The 22179-nt window shown below is 43.6% G+C and overlaps 3 protein-coding genes across 4 annotated transcripts in view; 1 reads left to right on the top strand and 2 right to left on the bottom strand.

Annotated features, from left to right (window-relative positions):
- sparta (spartin a) overlaps nucleotides 1-2978 on the bottom strand; it is a 96326-nt gene extending 93348 nt beyond the window's left edge. The window contains exon 1 of the mRNA XM_072262894.1: nucleotides 2882-2978. The gene's annotated coding sequence lies outside the window, so the exon portion shown is untranslated. The remainder of the gene's footprint in view (nucleotides 1-2881) is intronic.
- Nucleotides 2979-3156: 178 nt separating this feature from the next.
- Nucleotides 3157-9070, top strand: rfxap (regulatory factor X-associated protein). 2 transcript variants are annotated; one of them, XR_011886560.1, is made up of 3 exons: nucleotides 3157-3650; nucleotides 5520-5742; nucleotides 7572-7656. XR_011886560.1 is itself a non-coding variant. In XM_072262892.1 (3 exons), the coding sequence occupies exons 1-3, from the start codon at nucleotides 3216-3218 to the stop codon at nucleotides 8001-8003; spliced, it is 660 nt and encodes a 219-aa protein (XP_072118993.1). In that variant the 5' UTR covers nucleotides 3160-3215; the 3' UTR covers nucleotides 8004-9070. The 2 variants fall into 2 exon arrangements, 1 of the variants encoding a protein (XP_072118993.1); XM_072262892.1 differs by lacking the exon at nucleotides 5520-5742 and adding an exon at nucleotides 7896-9070 and having other exon boundaries at nucleotides 3160-3650; nucleotides 7572-7688.
- Nucleotides 9071-10894: 1824 nt separating this feature from the next.
- The window catches only part of alg5 (ALG5 dolichyl-phosphate beta-glucosyltransferase), a 48753-nt gene continuing 37468 nt past the window's right edge, over nucleotides 10895-22179 (bottom strand). The window contains exon 11 of the mRNA XM_072262886.1: nucleotides 10895-11285. Within this exon, the coding sequence (XP_072118987.1) occupies nucleotides 11266-11285 (20 nt within the window). The 3' untranslated portion in view covers nucleotides 10895-11265. The remainder of the gene's footprint in view (nucleotides 11286-22179) is intronic.

The raw sequence follows: 22179 nt of genomic DNA, 5'->3' as shown, positions 1-22179 counted from the left end.
ATTTCTTAATTTTCACCCCTCCCCCTTCCCTCTTCTTCCATTCCCCACTCTGGCTCCCCTTAGCTTAGCCCACTGTTCTGGTCTACTCTATACCCATGACTGCGTGCTTAGGTACAGCTCAAATGATACCCACAAATTTGCTGATGATACAGCCATCATTGCAAAATCTCAGATGGAGATGGGAGAGCATAAAGGAGTGAAATATACCAACCAGTTAAGTGGTGTCACAGCAACAACCTTGTCAGTAAAACTAAAGAGCTGATTGTGGACTTCAGAAAGGGTAGGACGGGGGAATGTAAACCAATCCTCATAGAGGGATCAGAAGTGGAGAGAGTGAGCAATTTCAAGTTCCAGGATGTCAAGATCTCTGAGCATCTGACTTGGTCCCAACCTATCAATGTGGCTATAAAGAAGGCAAAACAGTGGCTATGTTTCATAGGAGTTTGAGAAGATTTGGTTTGTTACCTAAAACTTGCACAGATGTAGCTTGGAGAGCATTTTGACAGGCTGCATCACTGTGTGGTATGGGGTGGGGGTGGAGGGGGAGGCTACAGCACAGGATCGAAAGAAGCTACAGAAAGTTGTAAAATTAGTCAGCTCCATCTGGGTACTAGCCTCTGTAGTATCCAATACATTTTCAAGGAGTGATGCCTCAGAGAGGCAGTGTCCATTATAAAGGACCCCCATCACCCAAGGACATGCCCTCTTCTAATTGTTACCATCAGGAAGGAGATACAGAAGCCTGAAGGCTCACACTCAGTGATTCAGGAACTGCTTTTTCCCCTCTGCCACCTGATTTCTAACTGTACATCGAACCCATGAGCAGTACCTCAGTTTTTAAAAATTATTTCTGTTTTTGCACTAATTGTAATTGATTTACTTATTTTTTCTATATTATCATGTATTGCATTGTACTGCTGCCAGTAAGTTAACAAACTTTACGACATATGGTGCTGATATTAAAGCTGATTATGATTTTCTTCGCTCTTCTTTCCTCATCTGCCTATCACCTCCCCTTTCTTCCACAGTCCACTCTCCTCTCTTATTAGATTCCTCCTCTTTCAGACCTTTACCATTTCCACCTATCAACTCCCACTTCATTCCCACTCCCTCACCTACCTGGCTTCACCTTCTAGCTTGAACTCATTCCCTTCCCTCCACCTCCCTATTCTGGCTTCTTTCCCTCTTTCTTTCCAGCACTGATGAAGGATCTTAGTCCAAAACATCAACTTTTTATTCCTTTCCATAGGTACTGCCTCACTAATGGTGTGGGAGTCAAGAAATAATGATGAAGTGTACCCGTAACCATGATGATCATCCCTTTTGTCTTCTTCCCTCCCCTAACCCCTTCAGCTTGAGAGAAAGAAAAAAAAAGACTTGTTCTGAGGAAATTGTAGCTAGTCGTCTTTGTAAACCGTGGTGAAGAGACATGAACAAGCATAAATTATAATAAGAGTTTCTGCTGTTGATCAAATCAAAGAGCAAGTAGCAAGAATGATTAGTCAGGAATAGTTCTGGAGGAATGGAAATTTGCAAATTTCATTCTTCACTTTAAGAAGAGTGGGAAGGAAAGGACAGGAAGTTATAGACTGGTTAGCCCGACTTCAATAGCTGACAATATTTTAGAGTCCATTATTGAGGTTTTGGGGTACTTGGAATCACATACAATCATCTGATTTTAGCATGGTTTCCTTCAGCGGCTACTTTGCCTGACAAATCTGCTGGAATTCTTTAAAAAAGTAACAAAGGAGAGTCAGTGGATGTTGTTTACTTGGATTTTCAAAAGGCCTTAACAAGGTGTCATACATGAGTTTGGTAAACAATACATGAGCCCATGTTATTACTTTAAAGATACTAACATGAATAGAAGATTGGCAGACAGGCATAAGGCAAAGAGTGGGAGTAAAGAGGGTCCTTTCTGGCTGCTTGCCAGTGACCAGTGGTGTTCCTTTAAATGTTAATGACCTGGATGATAGACTCTATGGCTTTGTAGCCAAGTGTGTGGATGATGCAAACATAGGTGGAGAACGAGCAAGGTGCCTACTGAAGGATCTGGACAGATTGTGAGAATGGGCAAGGAAGTGGCAGGTGAAATACAATGTAGGGAAATGTATGGTCATGCACTTTGATAGAAGAATAAATCCATGGGTTATTTTTTTTAAATGGGGGGACAATTCTGAAATCAGCTGTGTAAAGGGACTTGCAAGTCCTTGCGCAGGATTCCCTAAAGATTAACTTGCAGTTTGAGTTAGTAGAAAGGAAGGCAAATGCAAAGTCAGCCTTCACTTTGAGAGGTCTAGAATATGTCCTCTCAAAATAGAGGGCGTAATGCTGGGGCTTTATAAGGGCATTGAGAGGACTGCATTTGGAGTTTTGGTCCCCATATCTAGGAAAGGTGTTCCGGTTTTGGAGAGGGTCTTGAGGTGATTTATGAGAATCATCCTGGGGATAAAAGGGTTAACATATGAGAAGTCTTTGATGGCTCTGGGCCTGAACTCGCTAGAGTTTAGAATGGTGACAGAGTATCTCAGTAAATCCCACCTAAAACTGAAGTGCCTAAATAGAGTAGGCATAGAGAGGATGTTTTCGGTGCTGGGAGATTCTGGGACCAGAGGGCACAGACTCAGAATAAAAGAATCCCCTTTGGAATAGATGTGAGGAAGAATGGCTTAAGCCAGAGAAGGGCGAATCTGTGGAATTCATTGCTGTGGGAGCCAAGTCATTTGGTATATTTAAAGTGGAGGTTGATGGGTTCTTTTGATTAGGAAGGACGTCAAAAGGAATGGGAGGAGGCAGAGGATTAATACATCAACCATGATTGAATGGCATAGTAGACCTTGACAGACTGAATGGCGTAAATCACATCTTACACTCCGCTAACCTCTTTCAGCGTTTTGAGTTTTCCTTTAGATTCCCACAGCTGCAGTCTCTTATGTCTTCGTGAAGATAAATCCTATGATTTGTAACCTAAATCTTCGCTAACAGTTAGCCGAAGAGTAGCTTCGGAGTTAGTAGAAGAATCGCACGGCCGTCTCGGGCCGCACAGGTGCGCATGCGCAGAGAAGGGGCGGGAGCGAGCAGCGGATTGGTGCAGATGATGGGGGGCGGGGGGAAAGCGTCGCTGACTGCTGAAATAGGAGGCGGAGATTTACGCACGAAATCGCGCGAGATTTACGGAGTTCCCGAATGGGGAGGTCAGGGCTCGGGGCTTCGGGATGAGTGCGGGAGGTAATGACAGCGGGCGGGCAGCTGAGGAGTCCACCCCTCCCTCGTGTAACGTCAGCTACCATGAATTGACCACGGTGAACATGGACGAGGCTGGTAATGAAATTAATGCCGATCCTGACGGGGGGCGGGGAGCACAAGAGCCTTCGGAGAACAGAGACAGCCCCGGGGAAGAGGAGGAGGACGATGAGGAGGAAGACGAGGAGGATGAAGAAGAGGAGGAGGAGGAGGAGGACGAAGATGAAAGCGGCGACAGCGAGAGGGTGACTAGAAAGTGTGTGTATGAGGGATGTACCGAGAACACTACCCAAGTGGCTAAACCGAGGAAGCCCTGGATGTGCAAGAAACACCGCAACAAAACTTATAAAGACAAGTACAAGAAGAGGAAGAGTGTCCAGGCCTTGGCCAGCACAAGCAAGAGTGATGTGAGGAAATTTGCTGTTACTGGACTCATCAGAATTGGTTCACTGATGTATTTGTTTTACCTTTTCGTGCTATTTGAGCCCTCCCTTGTACTTTTGAGATATTTATTATGTGCTATTTATTTGCTGGAGAAGACATAACTCGGTTCCACAGAAACTTAAGTTATAACATGGAAGGAGGGTATTTGGACTAAATCTGTATTGGTAGTTAGCTCAACGACTCTGACCCCTGTATTTTTCCTTCTTTCCACTACTTACACAATTGTGAGTACTGTAAATGAAATACCCATCCATTACTATTTTAGGTCCTGTCCTTTGTGCTAAACAGAAGTCCCTCATCAGAAATGAAAATTATTTCTTTCTAATAGGCATCTTGAGTTTCTGGTTGTGTGCCATTTAACCTTCTCTCTCCCATTCCAACATTGACTTGTTTGCCTTCTTAAATGTCAATGTATGGCCAAACGTGAACAAAATGTAGAGCACCTCAATCTACTTGAATAGCCTACAATCCAATGGCATGAACATTGAAGTTTCCACCTTTAGGTAACTCAGACCTTTGGTGTTCCTTTTCCATTCCTGGTCTACCTAGACCCATTCTTCGTCTGTCAGCATTCCTAGTTCCTCGGTTTATTACTCTTCCCCCACTCGTCATGCACTTGGGATACTTCACCCTCGACCTACTATTTTAATTGCCTCACCATGTGGTTAAATCTGCTTTTCATCCCTCCTTTATCTTGTCATACTTTTCATCTTCAGACCTCAACCTCTGTCTTCCTCCTTCTCCCCATCTGCCCATTATCGCTCCCTCATCTTGGCTCATTTAATACCTCTGAGCCTCCCCCACCGTTCCATCTGCTCATCAGCCCCCATTGTACCACCAGCCCATAGTCACATCCCTCTGTATACTGTCTACCTTCCCACCATACTGTCAATACTATTACAGGAGCTTGACCCAAGTCACAATTGTTTCTTTGCCTCTACAGTTGCTGCTTAACTTGCTGAGTTCCTCCAGCTGTTTTCCATGTTCTAATTATATTAGTTCCGTTTTCTTGTGCTATTTGTATAAGTCTAGCCTGCTGGTCAGCTTTCACTATTTTTGAGGCTAACACATAATGCAGACCAAGAAGCTCAATTTGCTGATAGCTTCAGATAATTAAGCCATCTTTATTTGCCCTATCACAGACATTTCTTCAGTCTTGTGCATTCATTCTCCACCTTCTCTCTATTGAAAACTAACCTGTATCTTTTCCCACTTTGTTATTGTTTCTCTTTCTTCAGCTGCTTTGCTGGCCGTTCTTTCCCCCCAGCATTTTCTGTAACTTACTGACCTAAAGTGTTTTTGTGTAGCTTGGAAAAGGCACATTATTTCTTTCACTTACTAATTTTAAGATTATTGGAGATGATCTATGTGACCAATATCATACCTCTATCATTGATTAAAATGTCCTCTTTGCACAAGACCTTCTGGACATAGGTCTTGTGCAGTCTGCCTGTTGTCAGTGCCACATTACAAAATGGTGAAGCCATTTTGGACATTCTAAAGCTGTGAAAAGAAATGAGTTAGAACAACAGTGGATTCTGGTTAATCGGGACAGCGTCTTTTTTGGGACAATTCTAAAGAACAAAAACTCATTGAGAAAATAGCCAGGATTCCCTTCTTTTTTAGGGACACCATGCTGCTGAACAGTTTCTCCCTAGTATCTGTAGCGTGTAATGGTGTGACCATCAGATATTAAACTGTGCTTTGAACAAAGATTTTAAGTGGTGTCAGCTGTGTGTACTTGTGTTATGTTGTTAGTTTTGGGCCGAAGGATGCCGATTCAAAAAGCAGTGATTTTTAATAATGTTTATATTTTGACTTAAAAAATTCAGGCCCTTGCCAAGATGCCACAAAAAGATTTGACACTAGCCAAAAAAATCCTGCTGGAGCAAATTAAAAGCCATCCACCTAACACCATGCATCTTCAGCTGGCAGAGATAACTGGAGTTCTAAAATCTACAATTACACCCTTGACACATCTGCAAGATGAACTGTGAGAAGAATGGGCATTATGAGAGGAACAACAGGGAACATCCCAAAAACAAAAGCGTGGAGGTAAGGATCCCGATGTTGAAGAGAACCTCATTCAATGTGTTCCCGTTATAACTGAACATGAGTGTCAGTGGACCAATGTTTGTAAAAAAAAAAACAAGTCGGAGGTGCTAGCTAAGAAGCTCGAATGAAGATTTTAAAGCAGCAGATGATTGGTTATCTATGGAAATGTTGGCACCACATTAAATTCAAGAAAGCACACGTTGAGAAGACAGTGCTGATGCTGTAAGTGGAGAAACATGGAAATCTAGAAAACTCACTGACTTGCTTCATAAATTTTGTGTAGATGATGTCTTCGATGCCTATGAAAAAGGCTTTTTTTTAAAGTGCCATGCTGAACAGTTCCCTTGGCTACAAATATACTGTACAACAGTTGTCAGGTTCAAAGAAAGCAAATGGATTGCATAATGGTTTGATTATCTGCAGTAGGTGTCTGTGTTGATTTTGTGCATTTGTAGTAAATCGAAAGAAAGTGTCAGTGTACGCTGAATTCCTCTGGTACATTTTAGAAACTAATACAGTTTTATACTACTGCAGTAGTATTGCTAATGTTCTAATTTTTTTCTGCATTTCATTTACATCCATTTTGTAACTCAGTTAAACAGTAGTTTGTATATTTTAATATCATTTTAACTGTTTCCATAAAATTTTGGCTAATTGGGGCAGCCGTATAATTAGGCCAAAACATACCTGTCCTGATGTGTTCCAATTAATCAGAATCCACTGTAAATATTTGAGCCAGAAATGTTATCCAACTGTTTTGTACTGTCACAGTGCGTTCTATGCCACTGTTTGAGTCAAATTGCTTTTATAACTTGTAATTCTAGAGCATCATTTGTAAATCAATATTTTGTTTATGCAACAAACAGAACTTAAATGCAAACAACAGGAATTCTGCAGATGCTGCAAATTCAAGCAACACACATAAAAGTTGCTGGTGAACGCAGCAGGCCGGGCAGCATCTCTAGGAAGAGGTGCAGTCGACGTTTCAGGCTGAGACCCTTCGTCAGGACAGAACCTCTTCCTAGAGATGCTGCCTGGCCTGCTGCGTTCACCAGCAACTTTTATGTGTGTTACTTAAATGCAAATTTGTGTTTCAGCTGAATTACATCATGACCAAACATTACTGCAAAAATAACACCATGCTCTTGATGTACAGAAGGATCTTTGTGTGTCCTCTAATTATTCGTTGCCATAGATTAATAAAGATGGCATACTTAGCCTCATTGAGTATAACAGTTAGTAAGTTGTGCTGCAGCTCCATAAAAAATTTGGTTAGGGCACATTTGGAGTTCTGGTCACAGCATCACAGGAAGGTTTGAGAGGTTGCATAAGAGGTTCAGCTGGATTAGGGTGTTTTGCTTTAAGCTGAGTTTAGACAAATGTGTAATTTTGTACTCTGGAGCATCAGAAGCTGTGTAGTAATTCGAGAGAAGTATATAAAATCATAAGGGGCACAGATAGAGTAGATGGGTGTTTTTTTTTCCCAGGATGGAAATGCTTAATTCAAGAGGGCATAGGTTTAAGGTGGGAACAGGGAATGTCTAAAAGAGATCTGTAAGGCAGTTGCTTCACACAGTGGAAAGCGCCTGGAACGTGCTATTGGGTGGTGGTAGTGGAAGCAGATGTGATAACAACACTAATGAGATGTTTAGGCAGGCACATGAGCAGGAAGGGGATGGAAAGATGTAGATCACGTGTAGGCAGATGGTAATACATTAATTTGGCATCAGGTTTGGTACAAACTTGTTGAATGGGGTGAAGGCCCTGTGCTGTTCTGTTCTGTGTTTTTTTTCGGGGTATGGTTTTATTTGCTTCTCTTTGTTCCACAGGATGACACAGATGAAAGACCTGCTTCTGTTGCCAAACAGCGTCTAAGCTGTATGATTGTGCATCAAGCAAGTCGTAAAGCAAGTCTTCTTGAGCAGGTTTTAAATCAAAAGAGATTGGTGAGTCTTCCAGTAACTGACTGAATTTCACTCATGCATGTATGCACTTGCAACTAATATCTGAACTGTCGCTACGTCTCAATTTTAAGTTGCAATATTGCTTCCTGCATGCCTGTGTTTGCCAGGGGTGCATAGAATGTAAATGTGGAACAAATTCTATTATGACTTTTTAGTGGAAGTCTTTAATACTATTAATTTTAATTTTAGTCATTATTGAGAAGTCCAGAAGTTATCCAGTTTCTACAAGAACAGCAACGATTACTGAGTAACCAAGCCCTTGCCCAAAGGCAGCAGTTTCAAGAACAACCCATGTGATGCTTACTTTACAAAACAAATCAAGTGATAAAAGTTTAAATAATGGAAGGTAGGAATAGAGCATGTTTGGCATTTTGCAGAGCTTCTGCATTTCCAGAACAACAGAGCAACTGTATAAACAATCTCATGCACTTTCTTTTTTTAAAAAAATGACAAGGGAATTAGCTGCTACACCATAATGTTTAGCTTAAAGCACTATATCCAATTCAAAATTTGGTTAATTTGCGTTTTCACCAATACCCCTTTCCTAGTGAACGCTGTGGTCTTGTCAGCAGGAATTGTAATAGGAAAATGGAATAATTCTCTGTGGCAGGACCCTGCGTCAATGGTGAGCATTTCTAGGTTAGATTCAGATTCACTGCAGTTAAAAAGAAAGTTCCCTTAACCTTGCACTGATATCATGTTTTATTCTAAATATTAATTGTTGTGCTGAAAGATATCTCAAGATCAACTGATAAAGGGGGACCTTTTTTAAAAAAAATACATTATCTTAAATTGAAGAGACTAAGATTGTTTTCATGCAATAAAGGATCCCCTTTTCTAAAAGCACAAGAGATTTTGCAGATGCTGGAAATGCAGAGTAACACTTACAAAATGCTGTTGGAACTCAGCAGCTCAGGCAGCATCTATGGAAAGGAATAAACAGTGACATTTTGGGCCAAGACCCTTCATTAGGACTATCATGGATCCTGTTTTTAAAATAGTTATGAAATTTGGCTTAGTTTAGGTTTGACATCTTTGGAAAATTTAGTTTCTGCTTTCATGCAACAGCCTTTTAACATGGTAAGCAAGAAATCAATATAGATCACACAGTTGTAGAGATATGATCATGTTTTTCCCATACTTCAAGCATGGCATTAAATGTGAAATTAGATGTGATTTTAAAAAAAGTTGAATTTGTAGCTATGTATATTACTGTTTTAAATTGTAAAACTTCAATGCTATATGCTGTTGAGAAAAATTGAAATTTATTTGTAGATGTGTTAAATCTTTTTTTAACCATATTGTAAAATACTGCCTTTAAATAAATCATGACTTTGTAATCTTTTCTGGTGCTTGTCCCTTTTGAAGAAATAAACTTAGTTTTCCATTATGATTATAAACAATAGTTGATCTATCTACAGCATATAAATTTGCAGAAATATCATTGATTCTCTGAGTGTTTAGTTTGGGCATATTAGGTCTCTGATTCATTAAAGTAAATATGACAAGTTTTTCTGGATGATACTATTTTCTCTTTTGTAATTCTGCATATCACTCATCTCAATCTCACAGATAAGAGAAACCATGATTTTCATCAGTAAACCCAAACATGACATGACCACTTTTTATGCGTAGGATTAAACTGGTCCCTGGATAGAATTCGAGGTGGAAAACGATCTCAGTTTACATAATGCAACTCTACCCAGTACAAGGATACTAACTGCAGCTGCACTTTCACACCTTTGCTTCATCTGGTATACTTGTTCTCTGATTCATTTATGGGAGCTTCAACTCTCTCAAGTCAAGCCTGCATCTTCCATTTCAAGTAACTGCCAAAGTAATATGTAAATACTGAATCACAATGAAAATATTTCAATTTTTCAAAAGTTCATTTGGAATTTGAAATACTTCAGTATTCCAATGAATATTGGATTAGAATTGATCTTATAATAGAACAAAAAAATCAAATGCAGGTGATGCCATTTGCGCTGTTTCCATGAAATTTAAGACAATTTTAATTCTGATAAATACTAAACTGCATTTTGTACTGGTGTTCAATTTTATATTTGTAGGGGATTGGAATACCATATGTTAACCAGTGTTTAGAATAATCTTGCCTGTGATGGGGGTGTTGTGGCAGGGAAGAAAGGGAAGTTAACATGTTGTGTGGTTTGTAGTTTAGATGCAATCATCCCTTTCACATACCAAGTGCTTCACTGCATTTGAGGCATAGAAAGGATTGCAGTGTGAAAGAGCCATGATTGACAAGAGCTGGAAAACTGAAGAATAGGTAGAATAGGTTATTAAAGATAGTTCCATGATCATTTATGCCTTCCTGAGAGATTGATTGAGTGGCAGGGGGCTTAATTTGCTTCTGATTTGAAAGGTGGAATTTCTGACAATTCAACACCTTTTTTTGGAATGTCATTCCTGAGTCTTAAGGTTGGTTCTCCAGAGTGAAATTTGGATCTATGCTCTCTGACTTGGAAACGCGTGTTATCAGCTGAGCTGTACCTGAGATTTCATTGCAGCAAAAGGCACAGCTGAGGGGAAAAAGAAACATTTCTTTTAAATAGATCCTAATTTCCATTTTAAATCAGAGATAGGTGGAGATAGGTTTTGAATAACGGTAAATATTGTAATGAAATTGGAGGATTTAGACTCTGCAAGTGATATGACTAAAAATGAAATTATGGTCTATTATTCATGAATTTGTGAACTTATCATATTTGAAGAGATAATAGAACTACTGTGACATATTTTCATGCTAATCTACAATTCTGTACACTTAAATGTTTAATATTAACATCTGGCTCCACATCATTCTTGAGAAACTTATAATGAACTATAAAGAAACTTGAGTGTAGCAAAAGTTCAAAGTATACAGGTACTGTATCTTGATTAACATTCTCAAATCAGGACTCTGCCCTTCAGATTTCAGTGTTAATAGTATCTATAACTCTGGATATGTCATCCAGTTACATGGATATTTAAATTCAAGAAATCAAATAAATCCTACAATAAAATTATTATTAATAATTTTTTTAAAAATGGGCTCATACACTTTAAGTTTAAAATTCCAGTGTGAGGTAAGTTTGTTCTATATGAGTGCTTGCAACCCAAATCAACAAGCAGACTTCCTTTCTAATTACAATTACTTATACGCTAGGATGTTGCTGATAATTAATGACTCAGACAGTTGGATCTGTTTTATTTTTCTCCTGAAAAGTCTGTCAGGACAGAGGTAAGCTTTCTTGATGCTCTGCAGGAAATAAAGGTGCTGTTGCGCCTTTTTGATCCGGATGGAGGAGTTCAGGGACCAGGTAAGGTCCTGGGAAATGTGGACACCAAGGAATTTGAATACATGCTCTACTACAGCTCTGTTGATGTAGATGGGGACGTGAGTGTGGCTCCTAGCATGCCTGAAGTCCACAATGATCTCCTTGGTCTTCTGGGTGTTAGGGTTCAATTAAAGTAATGTGCTTTAATTGAAAATGATGACAGGATCTGGACTGACCTTTGATGTTTCTATTGATCACTTGCTGAATAGGCATGGTCTTCAGGTTAGGAGATGTGTGCCTAGGTGAAATACAGAAGGGAAAACTGTCATCCTTGGAATGAATTCCACATGAAAATGAAATAATAAAGAAAATAATAGTTTAAACAGTTCAGTAGTACAAAGTAAAAACTTCATGTTAGAATAACTATTGGACATGGGTTTTGATGCATCTTTCCTAAATATAATATTGTAAGCTTTCTGTATCAATTGCCTATTACAAGGCTTATTTGTCCATTGTATTTGCAGATAAACATGGCTAAATTGGGTAAGATGCAACACTTTGTAATGCAAGAGCAGTGGCATTAATAAAATGTGATATTTTGAAGGATTTTTTGTCATTAATTATCATCAACAACCTAGACTAGAAGTAGCTACTTCTAGGTGGAAGTCTGCTTCTTGTGTTGTCAGCATTCAAACTGAAAATGAATAAATGTATCTCATGTAAATGTATAAAGATAAATGCATAAATGTACATTCTGCCCATCAGGCAGATGAACTTATGGTAAGATAATAATCAGCGATGTGAAATAGGGATAACTGCTGGGGCCTACTGTGGCGACCCACTTTCTACACAAGCGAACCGGCTCACAAAATAGCCTGCGTGCGGGGAGAGACTTTTGTAATGCACCTCTGACGTCATTTCCGCCGGGAGAGGGCTGGAAGGGAACTGCTTAAAAGCCAGTGCCACGAAGTTTGAATAAACGAGTCTCGAGAGTGACTTACAGATTGCGTGTCGTTATTTCTAGCTCTGTGTGTAGCACATCGCTGCACGGGTGACCCCGATGGTCCAAACAGGATTTGGACCAAAGATGATCTGTTCACGCAGTTTCGCTAAAACTGCCAACTTTCTGGACGCTGCGACCACGCGTGTGGTTTGAGCAAGCAGAAGCCCAGTTCCAGATTCGGCAGATATCTTCGGATTCCGCACGTTACTATTACATGGTGAGCTCCTTTGACCAGGAGACAAGCGCACGGGTTGGGGATTTCATACAGTCACCCCCCGAAGAAGGCAAATATGCAGCATTCAAAGCTCTGCTCTAAGAAACCTTTGGCCTCTCACGGCATAAGCGTGGTGCCCGCTTGCTGCACCTGGATAGTTTGGGCGACAGGCCGCTGTCAGCATTAATGAACGAGATGCTGGCCTTGGCTGAAGGACACAAGCCCTGCCTGTTTGAGCAGGCATTCCTAGAGCAACTGCCCGAGGACATACATCTGCTGCTGGCCGACGCAGATTTCAGTGACCCCCGGAAGGTGGCGTCCCGGGCGGACGTGCTGTGGGAAGCCAAGAGGGAGAGCTCCAGACCACTACCCCACGCCGCACACACAGGACTTTGCAGCAAACCTGCATGGGGCAAATATCTTTTCCAAAGTAGACCTCGTCCGTGGGTAGCATCAAATCCCGGCACACCCTGAAGACTTCCCCAAAACAGCACTCATCACCCCGTTCGGCCTGTTCGAATTCCTCCGAATGCCGTTCGGCCTGAAGAATGCCGCACAGACGTTCCAGCGACTAATGGATGCGGTGGGACGCGACCTGGACTTTGCGCTCATCTATTTGGACGACATCCTCATAGCCAGCAGTAGTCGTCAGGAGCGTCAGTCCCATGTCTGCCAGCTCTACTCCCGCGTGAGTGATTTCGGCCTCATGATCAACCTGGCCAAATAGAAACCATAGAAAAACTACAGCACAGAAACAGGCCTTATGGCCCTTCTTGGCTGTGCCGAACCATTTTCTGCCTAGTCCCACTGACCTGCACACGGACCATATCCCTCCAGACACCTCCCATCCATGTATCTGTCCAATTTATTCTTAAATGTTAAAAAAGAACCCGCAGTTACCACCTCGTCTGGCAGCTCATTCCGTACTCCCACCACTCTCTGTGTGAAGAAGCCCCCCCCCCAATATTCCCTTTAAACTTTTCCCCCCTCACCCTTAACCCATGTCCTCTGGTTTTTTCCTCCCCTTGCCTCAGTGGAAAAAGCCTGCTTGCATTCACTCTATCTATACCCATCATAATTTTATATACCTCTATCAAATCTCCCCTCATTCTTCTACGCTCCAGGGAATAAAGTCCTAACCTATTCAACTTTTCTCTGTAACTGAGTTTCTCAAGTCGCGGCAACATCCTTGTAAACCTTCTCTGCACTCTTTCAACCTTATTAATATCCTTCCTGTGATTTGGTGACCAAAACTGAACACAATACTCCAGATTCGGCCTCACCAATGCCTTATACAACCTCATCATAACATTCCAGCTCTTATACTCAATACTTTGATTAATAAAGTCCAATGTACCAAAAGCTCTCTTTATGACCCTAGCTACCTGTGACGCCACTTTTAGGGAATTTTGTATCTGTATTCCCAGATCCCTCTGTTCTACTGCACTCCTCAGTGCCTTACCATTAACCCTGTATGTTCTACCTTGGTTTGTCCTTCCAACATGCAATACCTCACACTTGTCTGTATTAAACTCCATCTGTCATTTTTCAGCCCATTTTTCCAGCTGGTCCAAGTCCCTCTGCAGGCTCTGAAAACCTTCCTCACTGTCTACTACACCTCCAATCTTTGTATCATCAGCAAATTTGCTGATCCAATTTACCACATTATTATCCAGATCATTGATATAGATGACAAATAACAATGGACCCAGCACTGATCCCTGTGGCACACCACTAGTCATAGGTCACCACTCTGAGAAGCAATTCTCTACTACCACTCTTTGGCTTCTTCCATTGAGCCAATGTCTAATCCAATGTACCACCTCTCCATGTATACCTAGCCACTGAATTTTCCTAACTAATCTCCCATGCGGGACCTTGTCAAAGGCCTTACTGAAGTCCATGTAGACAAATCCACTGCCTTCCCTTCATCCACTTTCCTGGTAACCTCCTCGAAAAACTCCAGTAGATTAGTCAAACATGACCTACCACGCACAAAGCCATGTTGACTCTCCCTAATAAGTCCCTGTCTATCCAAATGCTTGTAGATTCTGTCTCTTAGTACTCCCTCCAATAACTTACCTACTACTGACGTTAAACTTACCGGCCTATAATTTCCCGGATTACTTTTCGATCCTTTTTTAAACAACGGAACAACATGAACCACTCTCCGATCCTCCGGCACCTCACCTGTAGACAGCGACATTTTAAATATTTCTGCCAGGGCCCCTGCAATTTCAACACTAGTCTCCTTCAAGGTCCGAGGGAACACCCTGTCAGGTCCTGGGGATTTATCCACTTTAATTTTCCTCAAGGCAGCAAGCATCTCCTCCTTTTCAATCTCTACAGTTTCCATGATCTCACTACTTGTTTCCCTTAATTCCATAGACTTCATGCCAGTTTCCTTAGTAAATACAGATGCAAAAAACCTATTTAAGATCTCCCCCATTTCCTTTGGTTCCGCACATAGCCGACCACTCTGATCTTCAAGAGGACCAATTTTATCCCTTACAATCCTTTTGCTCTTAATATACCTGTAAAAGCTCTTTGGATTATCCTTCACTTTGACTACCAAGGCAACCTCATGTCTTCTTTTAGCCCTCCTGAGTTCTTTCTTAAGTATTTTCTTGCACTTCTTATACTCCTCAAGCACCTTATTTGCTCCCTGTTTCCTATACATGTTATACAACTCCCTCTTCTTCTTTATCAGAGTTGCAATATCCCTTGAGAACCAAGGTTCCTTATTCCTATTCACTTTGTCAGTTCAGACTCGACACCATCGACTTCCTGGGCCACAGGATTACCAAAGACAGGGCAACAGCTCTGCCCGCCAAGGTAGATGCGATCCACCACTTCGCCTGGCCCAACACAGTGCGTTGGTATGGTGAACTTCTGCCACCACTTCCCCTCCTCAGCAGCCTGTATCATGCACCCTTTGTTCACCCTGATGTCGGGTAAAGGCAAGGACATTACTTGGGACGAAGAGGCTGTGGCTGCTTTCGTTAAAGCCAAGGAAGCCTTGGCAGACGCCTCGAGGCTAGTGCACCCCAGAACGGACGTTCCAACCGCCCTCACAGTGGATGCATTCAACACAGCAGTCGGTGGGGTGCTGGAGCAACTCATCGAGGGGTGCTGGCAACCCCTGGTGTTCTTCAGCAGGTACCTATGGCCACCCGAACTCAAGTACAGTGCCTTCGACCGGGAGCTGTTGGCACTATATCTGGCAATCCAGCATCTCAGGTACTACTTAGAAGGCAGGCCGTTCACCGTGTTCATGGACCACAAACCGTTGACCTTCGCGTTCACAAAGGTGTCCGATCCCTGGTTGACCTGCCAGCAGCGACATCTGTCCTACATCTCCCGAGTACATGACGGACATCCAGCATGTCTCGGGAAAGGACAACGTTGTGGCGGACGCACTCTCCAGACCAGCTATCCAGGTGCTGTCCCAGGGGGTGGACTATGCAGCACTGGCGGAGGCACAGCAGGCAGACGACGAGATGCCCAGCTACAGGACTACAGTCTCGGGTTTGCAGCTGCAAAACTTCCTCATAGGCCCAGGTGAGGGGACCCTCCTGTGTGACGTGGCTACCGGCCAACCCCGCCCCACCGTCCCGGCAGCAGCGAGTTTTCAACTCCATACACGGCTTGGTGCACCCATCAGGACAACCGTCCAGATGGTCTCCAGCAAGTTCATGTGGCACGGACTTTGCAAACAGGTCAGCGAATGGGCCAAAACATGCACTCAGTGCCAAACAGCCAAGGTGCAGCAGCACACCAAAGCCCCACCGCAGCAGTTCGAACCCACCTGCCGGAGGTTCGACCACATTCATGTGGATATCGTGGGGCCCCTGCCGGTGTCATGAGGAGCGCGGTACCTCCTAACTGTGATAGACCGGTTCACGAGATGGCCAGAGGCGGTCCCGCTCAACGACACCACCACCGATTCCTGCGCCCAAGCGCTGATTGCAACCTGGGTAGCACGCTTTGGGATACCCGCCCACATTACCTCCAACAGAGGCGTCTAGTTCACCTCCAGCCTGTGGTCGGCTGTGGCCAGCCTGTTGGGAACACAATTACACCACACAACTGCCTACCACCCATAGTCGAACGGACTCATGGAACGCTTCCACTGTTACTTAAAGTTGGCTCTCATGGCCCGCCTGAAAGGGCCTAACTGGGTGGACGAGCTTCCCTGGGTCCTGCTTGGAATCCGCACAGCACCCAAAGAGGATCTGCACACCTCGTTGGCCAAGCTGGTGTACGGCACACCCCGGTTGTCCCAGGAGAGTTCATACCAGCCTCAAGGGGGCAAGAGGAAGAACCCGCAGCAGTCCTGGACAGACTACGTGAAGGGCTTGGCAACCTGGCCCCCGTACCGACTTCACAGCACAGACAGATCCCGACCTGCGTACTCAAAGACTTGCAGAACTTTAAGTTTGTATTTGTACGAAGGGGTGCATGCCGGACACCACTACAGCGGCCGTACAAGGGGCTGTTCAAGGTGATCAGTAACAATGGGTCCACGTACGTTCTGGACATTGGGGGGAAAGAGGAGGTTTTCACGGTGGTCTGACTCAAACCGGCCCATGTGGACTTGGCGCAGCTGGTCGAGGTTCAGGCACTGCAGCGCAGAGGCAGACCGCCCAAACAGAGACTGATCCAGACTGTGGACATTGGGGGTGTATCACCGGTTCTTGGGGGGGGGGGAATTATGTGGCGACCCACTTTCTACACAAGCAAACCGGCTCACAAAATAGCCCACGTGGGGAGAGACTTCTGTAATGCAGCTCTGACGTCATTTCCACCCGGGGAGGGCTGGAAGGGAACCGCTTAAAAGCCAGTGCCGCAAAGTTTGAATAAACGAGTCTCGAGTGCAACTTACAGACTGCGTGTCATTATTTCTAGCTCTGTGTGTAGCACACCACTACACTACCTCATTTTCACAATTTAAAGTGTGTTGGAAGATGGGGTTGCTAGATTTTCTGCAAACACAAAGGTAGACAATTACGAAGAGTGCATAGGTTTCAAAGGTATAACAGTTTGTGGCAAAGAGCTAAAATAGAGCATGTGAGATAATGTTTATTTGTAGAGATGTGAACAAAATAGGGTATGCTTCAGGGATACGAGGCAATGTATCATGTGCTGTTTACATTATTGATCTCATTCAAGGATGATTGTATTAGAAACAATTCAGAGCTTTGGTAGAGACTGATACTGGAATGGGCAAGTCATCTTATGAGCAGGATTGGACAGGCTAGGCTTCTATCTTCTGGAATTTAGAAGAGTGAGGGGGGATGATTGAACAGTTCAAAATCACAAGGGTTCCAGACTTGGTGGATGTGGAGAGGATGTTTCCTCATGTGTATGAAAAACTATAACTCTGCTTCAATAAAGAATTGTCCATTAGAGACAAATGAGGCTGAAATACAACAAAATCTTTAGAACTCTTTTTCAAATGGTGGTGACAGCAGAGTCTTTGAATATCTTTAAAGTAGAGGTAGATTGCTATTTGATTACCAAGAGAGGAATGGTTGCTGTGACTGGAAGGAAATGCAAAAATACAGTCAGGTCAGCAATGATCTTGTTTAATAGTGGAGTAGGTTAGAAGGGTTAAGTCATTGCCTACGCCTAATATTGTACATGTATCAAAGAATTACAACACTGCAGTGTCCTATTATATTTAGTTTTATCACTGATAATACAGCAAGTTTGGCAATTTGGTGGTGCTGGATTATCAGATATTCTAATCAATTGTTATATAATTAATATACCATCATTTTTTGTTACTTTTTTCAACATATAGACCAAATTGATCCAATCTCTCCTTGTGATAGTGCCATCATCTTAGAAATCTTGCTAGTATTTTATAAAGCTTTTCCATTGTTGTACAAATAGACTATGAATAAAATACAACCATGCAGTGGAACACATGTCCCTTCTAGCCAGCTCTGCCATTAAATAAGATAGTGGCTGATCTGACTGTAACTACATTCCTATCTTTCATTTACTTGTGTTAAAATTTCACCACCCTTTGAGAAAAATGGTCAAAGACTTAGAATCATCAGAGAGAAAAAAATTGCTTCATCTTGGTCTCATATGAGTAACTTAATGTTCAAACAGAAGCCTTAGTTCAAGATTCTCCCACATTCATCATGATCTTATCTGTTCCAATCACTTCTCTCCCTCAAACTCCAGCAGATACAAACCTAGCCTGTCCAACTTTACTCCTAAGAGAAAAATCCCCTTCATTATAATTCAGGAAACCATGCAATAATGTCCTTCCTTCAATAAACATAACCAATACTACATCCAAGATTCCAGATATGGACTTACTATTTGATTGCCCAATGACTAAAGACTAATCTCCCCACTTTTAAATGCAGTTTCTTAGCAGTGAACAATATTGTCAATTTTCCTAATTACTTGTACATTAGCTTTTTCAAAATCATGGTTAAGGATACCTCGATTGTTCTGCAACTCAGAACTCTACAATCTTTCTATTATCTAAACTTTCTTTGCTATATTTTATGCTATCAATTAAATCCAAAGTGGTACTTGAGACCATCAGCATGTACAATGAAAATGCAATGTTAATTTTGGAACTCAAACTCTCGATGTGCATTCACTTTTCTTGTTATACAACAGGGTAACAGGTCCTTTCGGCACAGTGAGCCCACCACCTGATTACACAAGTGACCAATTAACATACTAACCAGTACTTTTTTGGAATGTGAGAAGAAACCAGAGCACGCAGAGAAAACCCATGTATCATAGGATGAAGGTACAAACTCCTTACAGCCAGAGGAATTGAATCCAGGTCGCCAGCTTGTAACACACAAACCGCTAGGCTACCATGTTGCTCCAGAACATAGAAACTCCTTAGGGGCAGCAGTGGAAATGAACTGGCACTGTAATAGCATAATGCTAACTGCAACACTGTTATACCTTAAACACCTTATAATATTTTGCTATACAAATGGTGCTCAATAAATACAAATTGATCACATTTGGGTCCAGGTAGCATTGCTGGGGGAAAGAGTAGAATCTGCATCCTACTTAGATGAGGTGATTCAAAAGAAATGGGGGCTTTGAAGCATCGTACTACCTTATTCTAAAAACGGGATAAATTTGGCAATTAACAGGAATTCTGCAGATGCTGGAAATTCAAGCAACACACATCAAAGTTGCTGGTGAACGCAGCAGGCCAAGCAGCATCTGTAGGAAGAGGTGCAGTCGACGTTTCAGGCTGAGACCCTTCGTCAGGACTAACTGAAGGAAGAGTGAGTAAGGGATTTGAAAGTTGGAGGGGGAGGGGGAGATCCAAAATGATAGGAGAAGACAGGAGGGGGAGTGATGGAGCCAAGAGCTGGACAGGTGATAGGCAAAAGGGGATACGAGAGGATCATGGGACAGGAGGTCCGGGAAGAAAGACAAGGGGGGGGGGGACCCAGAGGATGGGCAAGAGGTATATTCAGAGGGACAGAGGGAGAAAAAGGAGAGTGAGAGAGAGAATGTGTGCATAAAAATAAGTAACAGATGGGGTACGAGGGGCAGGTGGGGCCTAGCGGAAGTAAAAGAAGTCGATGCTCATGCCATCAGGTTGGAGGCTACCCAGACGGAATATAAGGTGTTGTTCCTCCAACCTGAGTGTGGCTTCATCTTTACAGTAGAGGAGGCCGTGGATAGACATGTCAGAATGGGAATGGGATGTGGAATTAAAATCTGTGGCCACTGGGAGATCCTGCTTTCTCTGGCGGACAGAGCGTAGATGTTCAGCAAAGCGGTCTCCCAGTCTGCGTCGGGTCTCACCAATATATAAAAGGCCCCATCGGGAGCACCGGACGCAGTATATCACCCCAGTCGACTCACAGGTGAAGTGTTGCCTCACCTGGAAGGACTGTTTGGGGCCCTGAATGGTGGTAAGGGAGGAAGTGTAAGGGCATGTGTAGCACTTGTTCCGCTTACACGGATAAGTGCCAGGAGGGAGATCAGTGGGGAGGGATGGGGGGGACGAATGGACAAGGGAGTTGTGTAGGGAGTGATCCCTGTGGAATGCAGAGAGAGGGGGGTAGGGAAAGATGTGCTTAGTGGTGGGATCCTGTTGGAGGTGGCGGAAGTTACGGAGAATAATATGTTGGACCCGGAGGCTGGTGGGGTGGTAGGTGAGGACCAGGGGAACCCTATTCCTAGTGGGGTGGCGGGAGGATGGAGTGAGAGCAGACGTACGTGAAATGGGGGAGATGCGTTTAAGAGCAGAGTTGATAGTGGAGGAAGGGAAGCCCCTTTCTTTAAAAAAGGAAGACATCTCCCTCGTCCTAGAATGAAAAGCCTCATCCTGAGAGCAGATGCGGCGGAGACGGAGGAATTGCGAGAAGGGGATGGCGTTTTTGCAAGAGACAGGGTGAGAAGAGGAATAGTCCAGATAGCTGTGAGAGTCAGTAGGCTTATAGTAGACATCAGTGGATAAGCTGTCTCCAGAGACAGAGACAGAAAGATCTAGAAAGGGGAGGGAGGTGTCAGAAATGGACCAGGTAAACTTGAGGGCAGGGTGAAAGTTGGAGGCAAAGTTAATAAAGTCAACGAGTTCTGCATGCGTGCAGGAAGCAGCGCCAATGCAGTCGTCGATGTAGCGAAGGAAAAGTGGGGGACAGATACCAGAATAGGCACGGAACATAGATTGTTCCACAAACCCAACAAAAAGGCAGGCATAGCTAGGACCCATACGGGTGCCCATAGCTACACCTTTAGTTTGGAGGAAGTGGGAGGAGCCAAAGGAGAAATTATTAAGAGTAAGGACTAATTCCGCTAGACGGAGCAGAGTGGTGGTAGAGGGGAACTGATTAGGTCTGGAATCCAAAAAGAAGTGTAGAGCTTTGAGACCTTCCTGATGGGGGATGGAAGTATATAAGGACTGGACATACATGGCGAAAATAAAGCGGTGGGGGCCAGGGAACTTAAAATCATCGAAAAGTTTAAGAGCGTGAGAAGTGTCACGAACATAGGTCGGAAGGGATTGAACAAGGGGTGATAAAACAGTGTCGAGGTATGCAGAAATGAGTTCGGTGGGGCAGGAGCAAGCTGAGACAGTAGGTCGGCCAGGACAGGCAGGTTTGTGGATCTTGGGTAGGAGGTAGAAACGGGAAGTGCGGGGTGTGGGAACTATAAGGTTGGTAGCAGTGGATGGGAGGTCCCCTGAGCGGATAAAGTCGGTGATGGTGTGGGAGACAATGGCCTGGTGCTCCTTAGTGGGGTCACGATCACCCCTCTCTCTGAATTCTGCAGGGATCACTCCCTACACAACTCCCTTGTCCATTTGTCCCCCCCATCCCTCCCCACTGATCTCCCCCCTGGCACTTATCCGTGTAAGCGGAACAAGTGCTACACATGCCCTTACACTTCCTCCCTTACCACCATTCAGGGCCCCAAACAGTCCTTCCAGGTGAGGCAATACTTCACCTGTGAGTCGACTGGGGTGATATACTGCGTCCGGTGCCCCTGATGTGGCCTTTTATATATTGGCGAGACCCGACGCAGACTGGGAGACCGCTTTGCTGAACATCTACGCTCTGTCCGCCAGAGAAAGCAGGATCTCCCAGTGGCCACACATTTTAATTCCACATCCCATTCCCATTCTGACATGTCTATCCACGGCCTCCTCTACTGTAAAGATGAAGCCACACTCAGGTTGGAGGAACAACACCTTATATTCCGTCTGGGTAGCCTCCAACCTGATGGCATGAGCATCGACTTCTTTTACTTCCGCTAGGCCCCACCTGCCCCTCGTACCCCATCTGTTACTTATTTTTATGCACACATTCTCTCTCTCACTCTCCTTTTTCTCCCTCTGTCCCTCTGAATATACCTCTTGCCCATCCTCTGGGTCCCCCCCCCCTTGTCTTTCTTCCCGTACCTCCTGTCCCATGATCCTCTCGTATCGCCTTTTGCCCATCACCTGTCCAGCTCTTGGCTCTA

This window comes from Mobula birostris, chromosome 7 (assembly GCF_030028105.1).
Source record: "Mobula birostris isolate sMobBir1 chromosome 7, sMobBir1.hap1, whole genome shotgun sequence".
Taxonomy (NCBI): Eukaryota; Metazoa; Chordata; class Chondrichthyes; order Myliobatiformes; family Myliobatidae; genus Mobula; species Mobula birostris.
This window is presented reverse-complemented; position numbering and strand designations above follow the sequence as displayed.

Coding starts and splice junctions, on each gene's coding strand:
- rfxap (XM_072262892.1), top strand. CDS start 3,216: ATGAGTGCGGGAGGTAATGACAGCGGGCGGGCAGCTGAGGAGTCCACC. Junction 3,651..7,571: donor CCAGCACAAGCAAGAGTGAT/GTGAGGAAATTT, acceptor TTTGTTCCACAG/GATGACACAGATGAAAGACC. Junction 7,689..7,895: donor TTTTAAATCAAAAGAGATTG/GTGAGTCTTCCA, acceptor TTTTAATTTTAG/TCATTATTGAGAAGTCCAGA.